This window comes from Dioscorea cayenensis, chromosome 7 (assembly GCF_009730915.1).
Source record: "Dioscorea cayenensis subsp. rotundata cultivar TDr96_F1 chromosome 7, TDr96_F1_v2_PseudoChromosome.rev07_lg8_w22 25.fasta, whole genome shotgun sequence".
Taxonomy (NCBI): Eukaryota; Viridiplantae; Streptophyta; class Magnoliopsida; order Dioscoreales; family Dioscoreaceae; genus Dioscorea; species Dioscorea cayenensis.
The window spans coordinates 20,119,716-20,127,278 of record NC_052477.1 but is presented as its reverse complement, the minus strand read 5'-3'; the positions used below and the strand labels follow the sequence as shown (position 1 = coordinate 20,127,278).

The window sequence follows — 7,563 nt, the reverse complement described above, 5'->3', positions numbered from 1 at the left end:
ACCGCATCCCATAAAATTCAACCATACCTAAATACAGACATCTCCAAAGTCCTCCACTATCTTCATCATCTTCAAATTCTCAACATTTTAACTTGCAAACACATTAAACCCATTACAATCATCATCATCATAAAAAAAATTTTTTTTTTGGGAGAAACAACTTGCTAGTTTGAGTTATTCAGTCAAGAGCCTGCAACCCAAGAAATGAGAAACACAAGCATACTCAATTTGAGCATCAATGACAAAATGATTATTATCGTAGTCTTCTTCGAATCTGATTGTTGATCCCTAATTCATTGATATGGATGCAAATGTATGTGGAAATCGTGTAATAAAGTGTATGTGACAAAGTCCCTTTGCATATATCCCGCAAGTGCACGGGTTTGTCAAAGTAATAATCCCGGATGAGCGGGTATCGAATCCACAGGGAGTAGGGAATAAAAACACTTAATCCGCTTCTTAGCTATGTGAAAAATCAATAGTGATAAGTGTGACAATGATTCAATTCTCACAAGTAAAATCAACAAGTAAGAGAGCACGAGTAAAAGAGAAGGTAAGACAATCGATAAAGATGGGGTACTCGGATAATGCTCCGCCTAGGACGATCGCTTCAAGTGCAAGAACCCTCTATTATGCTTCCTAATCAATGTAATAGTGAGTCGTGGAAATCCTTCATTACATAGTCCCAAATCTAAGGTCAACTATGCCTAACTCTATACATGTCCCGGAGGAGAAATCGAACAATCTCAACACCTCGCACTCACATAGAGTTGCAATGAGCTCTAGAGATTCCAAGTGATAAATCTCTTCCTAATTATAGACCTAACCCTTTGGTCCAGGTGGAAGGTCCCTAACCACGATTAAGCCCTAGATACTAAGATCACCTCAAAGCTTCACTCCGTTGCACTCGCAACTAAGCCCCAGCGGAGGGTCATCCCTTAGACCATTCACTCTATTATGGCCGCAAAGAACTCGAGGAACAGAGGTAGAATCTATCACGTCGGAGGGGAAAGGGGACTCTCCTGTACCTCTCGACTCATCCTCTCAACCCTCTCCAACCTAGCTTTGTCTAACGCTCATGGTGTGTCACTCACTCACAAGGTTACCAACGAGAACTCTCAACCCTAGTGTCACTCTAGGGGAAATGTTCATACAATCAAGCATTCAAGGTTGAAACTCACAATAAACATCAATTAATTGAAAGCATAATAAAGAGATTCAATGAAACAAATACATCCTAGGGTTCACAAATACCCAAGTACCCACTAGGGGTTTAGCTCTCCATGGAGCTAAATACAATCAAAGAAATAGAATGTAAAAGCAATGAATCCATAGAAAAACCCCCTCGATGGTCGTGTCGATGGTCTTGTGGAGAGTCCTCTACTCGTCGCAAAGGATCCTTTATTCGGCCTAGGATACACCTCGCCGGATCGGTGCCGACGAAAGCTCTCCCAATAACCTTTTTCCAAATGACGCGCGATGTCAGAGCCGTAGAACCTCTCCAAAACCCTAGCCAATACCCCTCAAAACCCTAGCCGAAGCCCTCTCTCAAGTTGGGGAAAAGAATACTGAAATCGGGGCTGAATCGGCTTTAAATAGGGCTGGAGTCAGGCGACTACACGGGCCTGTGGATTTTTCACACGCCCATGTGGAATTTCCACACAGGCGTGGATAATTTCCACACACCAGTGTGGATTTTCTGAATTCATGTTTTCTCGGGCAGCTGTAAACAGTGCTGCTACAGTACTTTACTATAATGCTCTGCTACAGTATCCGGCCTGAATAGCTTTCCGAATCCATACTTTCATTGGGGTAACGCAAACGTGCACACGTTCACGTCGTGAATCACTTGCTTCTTCAATAATAGACAAGTTGGTGGAGCTCTTGTTCTATGTGCATAAGTCGGAATGCTCGAGTGTGACTGCCCTTGTGCCCCTCCAAATGGATGTGCCAACTAGAATACGAGGAGGTTGGCACACACTCTAGCATCTCACACCCGACCTATGTCTTCGCGTTTGAACCTTAGCAAGATTTCCCTTAAAATCGGTGCATTATGATCCACATTGGCTTCTTTCCTTCATACTCGGCCTCACAACTCTACCTGCATGAAAGTAACATAAAAACACACATATTAGTGTAAAAACCCGAGAAAAGTAATGCTCAACATAAGGAATGAACGCTTCGCATTTATATCGCACAAGCACTTATCAGTATGTAAAGCAAGATGTCGGTCCATATGGAAGAATGAGACTACTAGTACTAAATCTAATTCCGAAAATTAACCTAATCAATGAGTAGTGATGCGTGTGAACAAAAGAAAACAAAAAGCAGAGAATACGGAAATAAATCCCAAAATCTCCTGAACTGCTCATTTGTGGGTCAATCTTCAACCTAGATGGGTATGGAAGTCGTGGAACATACTCCTTTACCAGTGGTGGCACAACCTTCTCAACAATTGGAGTAGCTCCTTCCTCTTTCGCCAAACTTTCAGAAATCTCAATTTTTGGCTCCTTCTCCTTCTCCATTACCGTGTCTTCATTCATGCCCACTTCTTTTCCACTGCTAAGAATAATTACCTTGAGATGTTCACGAGAGTTTGCCTCAGTATTACTCCGTAAATTACCTTGTTGTCATTTGGACAATAACTTTGCAATCTGATATAATAACTACCAATTTATAAATTATCAAATTCATAAAATAACATGTTCACAATACAAGCATAACTATATACTGCCTCATAAATCTATTTATCAGAGATGTGTAATTTGATTATGTAGTAATGACATTTAGAAAAAAATGATAAAATAGGAGACAGAGGAAAGGAGGGAGAGATGAAGATGTGATAAGGTTAAGTGTGATTAGTGGTGATATATAAATAGGCTTTGAGAATAAAAAGAAAGTTTTAATTAAAAAAAATCTGGGGCTAAAGTGCAAAAGTTTAATAAAAAAATGGTGTGGGAAAATAAAAGAAAAGGACAAAGGGTAGAAAGTTCACCCAATTTTTTTTTTTTTTTCGCATGTTAATTTAGAAATCGGTAAGAGCTTAACCAATTCCATTAGAATGTGGAGATAGATAAATAAAGAAAAAACATATTTAAAAAAAAGTCCAACAATCACCTAAAGTTATATCTATGTTAAAAAAAAGAGAAATTGTAGATATCATCCCTTCAACTTTAGCATTTAAAAAATCCTTGGACTATTTTATATCTATAAAAAAGTTTTTCTTTTTTCTGACATCCTCTAATAACTTATTTTTTAGTACTTTTATCAAAATTACCACTAAGTATTTTTAAACGAAAACACACAATAGTAAACAAGAAACTGAGATATTATAAATCAAAAATAAATATTAAATAAAAATGTTACATACTAAATGAAAACTTGTGTAGTTACACGTAAATACACAATGTTAAATAAAAAAATATACTTAATAAACTGAAAATATATTTCATATGGGGCAAAATTAGATTTTTAAATAAAATAAACTGACGGCATGAGTTACAGGGATTAAAAAATAAGTAAACTAAAAAAATTGTTTAAAAAATTAAAATATCCAAAGGATTACAGAAAATATTTGAAAAGTTGTAAAAACCAATAAATAAGTTTTTTTAAAAAAAAATATCCTGCCCTAATAATCATATAATTCATGGAAATTTTAAGAAAACCTGTGAAAAAATTGATCCCCAATTTTATTAAGTGATATTCCAAACTGAGAAGCCAAGCGAGCAATCAAAGCAATGGATGGGCACTCCGGCGCTCCTGTGCGATCTCGGACATCCCAAACCCCATCACCATCCCACTCCGCCTCCGCCTCCGCCTCCGCCTCCAGCTCCGTCCACCACAAGCGCAAGTTCCACGCTACCGTCACCCCTTCTCCGGCCCCCGACGCCCGGAGCTCTTACCTCAACGACGACCTCGACAGCGTCAGCGCCCGCGAAGACGACGAGGGAAGACGATACTGACGATGACGACGATGAGGGAAGAAGAGGTTGATGAAGATGATGAGGAGGACGAGGACCACGATTCCATGCGCACCTTCACTGCCGCCCGTCTCGATGGTGGTGCCGCACCTGGAGGAGGTGGGAACAATAGCTCGAGAAGTGCGAAGCCGCCGAAGCCAGAGCCTTCGGTGACGGTGAAGAGCTGAGCGGCCGTCAGCTGTGGAGAAGGAGCGGGGTGGGGCAACAGGTAATGCATCAGGGGCAGCAGACTCCGGCTGCCACTGCAGGGTTGATTCCGGGTATCGTCGTGAAGGAGGACACTGTGAAGGGGATTTTCACTGAGAATATTCAGACTAGCGGGGCGTACAGCGCCCGGGAAGAAGGATTGAAGAGAGAGGTGATTATTTCTTACTTTCCCTTGCTACAATTGCATTAATTCTTGATTTCGAGCTGATTATTTTAAATTTCTTGATTTTTCATCTGATGCAGAGATGATTAGGTGTAAATTCTATTTTTTTTTTATATAATGCTTGAACTAGTTCTTACAGGATTGTGGATGTACCACCCTGACTGGAAACAGTTAGTGTCTATTGAACATGACATGCGACGAAATGATGATAAATTATTGTTTTGATCTTCAAAATTAGACACATGGAATAGTTTGGTCTTTAAAATCAGATACATGGAAAGGGTGTAGGATTGCCTTGTTTTATTTAGACCCAAAGTGAACAAATAGATTGCCATTCCTTCGCGCATACACGCCTCTGTGTGTGAGTGAGTGCATGCACTCGTGCCCGTGTGTGTGTGTGGGGGGGTGTGTGCGTGAGAGAGAGAGAACTATAAAAAAAAATTTCAGTTCAACAAAATGTTCTCTGTGAACCATAACCTCAAATTTCATTTTTTTTATTAGATGTAGCATAGTATAGGCTTTGGTTTTCTACCTATAAAGAACGTCAATTCTAAGACAAGTAATGCATATATTGATACATGAAAAAGGGTTCTACTACAAACAAAGCACCAATGATTGTGTAAATTGGTATTGTCTGAAGCCACCACTACTCGATATAGAGTTCATAGTTTTTCTTGGAAGTTGAATGAAAGTTGAATAATTTAAGGATGGCAGCTTGGGGGTTACAATATGACTAAGATTGGCGACATAGAAGTAGAATATGGTAGGGATATAGGTGGATGGATAGGTAAGCAGGGAGAGATGGAGGGATGGTGTAAGAGAAAACGAGATGCAAGTTCTGAAAACCATTGTAAAGACCATATCAATGGATTAAGATCAAATGAAAATCATAAAGTAAAAGAGAAGAAGAAAAGGCTAGTGGAGCTTTACATGTTATGAAGAAACAGAAAGAGGGAAAGGCAGTTGACATTAATCTTCTACTGCTTTAAAAGTAGGTTCGGCTTAAGAAAGATTCAAGCTGTTTGATTTAAGCTATTAGTTTTATTGATCCTTGCCATCCATATATTTATTGTAGTTCCTTCTAATTGTAGCTATTCAGTATAATTAATGGATTTTAAGGAACATTTTTTGTGCTATTGCTTAATTGACATGAACAAAGCTACTAGACTTGTGTATTCAGTAGGTACATGAAAGTAAAAAAAGGCAAAGGGATAAATTAAGGTGATCGATACCATGCAACTTGCAATTAATGTGCTAGAAGCAAAATAACCTGCTAATTGGCTATATTAAGGACACTACTAGTTACCAAAAGGATGATAAAATTGTTGGTGCATGAAAATATTATTGAAGAAAACGAAAATAGTTAAAATGCCCTAGAATTCCACTGTAGTTCATGGAAAGTACTGTCACTTGAGGAGAAAAAAATTAGATTGAGATGATACATTGGGCTTTTGGAATCATCTGAGTATGTCTCCTTAGAATGTACTAGTGTTCACATTTTCTAACAAAAGTTTTTGGTTGAGTTACTTGATCATTCCTTTCATGATTTGAGGTATTTGAATTATTGAGGTTGAGGCAATCAAAGGTTCAGTTTTGTAACTTCATTTCAAGGGCTTAACATCATTAGTTTCATTGGGTATTTATGTTAAGTTTATGCTGTGAAGGAAGGCTACCATGAGACATGCTATAGGTGGTTGGACTTGGTTATAGGCAAGAACTATTTTTACAACCAAGCAATTTGCTAAGGAATAGATTGAACACCATTATACTAATAGGAGGCCATGATGAGATATATTATAGGCAGTTGGACTTGGTTATAGGCAGTTGGACTTGGGAGCTATTTTCTTTTTGGCTTGTTTGTAGAGCTCTAACTATTTTCTAACTACACTTGAATTGAAGTTTTCATTTTTCTCATAGGAAGATGTTGGGAGGCTTAGATTCTTATGTTACGCAAATGATGGGATTGATGAGCATATGATTTGGTACTTATCATTACTATTCTTTTCTTTGTCTGTTTTCTTATCTTTCTATTGTTTGATAAGATCCAGTAGTATGGGTGACCCCATGGGGCTTATATTTTACCTGCTTCAGGTTAATAGGATTGAAAAACATTTTCGCAAGACAACTTCCTAATATGCCCAAGGAGTATATTGTCCGTCTTGTCATGGATAGGTAAGATATATTCTCTCTTTTAATTTAGAGTGTTTTTCTTTCTACATTGTGGTTATTTGCCTTGACAATCAATTTCACACGTCTTCCTATATTGAGTTATGAAATATGCTTCTTTAATCCTACTTGGGCTCAAGAAATGCTCCATGTTTTATCTTGAACTTTAGGTATATCCCCAGTGGGTATTATGATGGGGAACTTTATTTTTTTTCCTTTGTTTTTTCAATTTCTTTTAGAAGTTTATTTGGAAATATTTCTTGTTAAGATGAACAATATTTTTGTGTGTTTATATTATGTGGTAGTTAGAATTTTGCTAGTTGCCCATTCATTTTCAGGTTTTTCTTCCCACCCTGGAAAATAGTGATCTTATTTGTCATCCTCCTCTCTGGTTTATTTACTTGCCACCTCGGAATTACTTTTGATGTTCTAGCTTGGGTTAATATCACCTATTTTTACTCTTTTGTTTAATATAATTTCTCTTTATAATGCATTTCATTTTATGGTAGATATAAAATAGGAGAATACCTTCTGTTTTTAATAAAAAGTCCCACGATTTCTTCATTAAAACCAATTATATATCATTCTTTTTTAATAAAAGCTCATTATTTGTCTAATATTTAATGATGTGCATCACAAGAAAGGTTCTATATAAAGAAACGGGTTAAACAAGTCATTTGCTGAAGTTAAACTTTCAAAAATTGTGATAGGTGGTGCCAATTAAAATAAGATTGAAATTTTTGTTTAGGAAAAAAAGACTTTCATTTCAGGAAAGCTAAACAGATTGTAGGACCCCGTAGGATATAAATACAACCTATGTGAGACAGGCCTCATGGCTGAATTAATTCAAAGAAAATGAAACTACTAGCCAGGATAAACTCCTGAATATCAGGACGAGATTTCTAGGCTGGATACAAAATAGAAATCCTATAAAAAAACAAACTTCTAAGTAATATTCCCTAAGAATGTGGTCCTTGATAAGCATAATCTTCTAATAAACAATCCCTGGAAACTTAATCTGGCATTAGTCTGTATCTTTCTACACAT

The 7,563-nt window shown here is 37.4% G+C and overlaps 1 protein-coding gene across 1 annotated transcript; it reads left to right on the top strand.

Annotated features, from left to right (window-relative positions):
• Positions 1–4,191: 4,191 nt before the first annotated feature.
• LOC120265132 (histone acetyltransferase GCN5-like) lies at positions 4,192–6,551 on the top strand. The gene is made up of 3 exons (XM_039273035.1): positions 4,192–4,338; positions 6,268–6,332; positions 6,442–6,551. Exons 1-3 carry the CDS (start codon positions 4,192–4,194, stop codon positions 6,524–6,526), a joined length of 297 nt encoding a protein of 98 aa, XP_039128969.1. The 3' UTR covers positions 6,527–6,551.
• Positions 6,552–7,563: the final 1,012 nt, after the last annotated feature.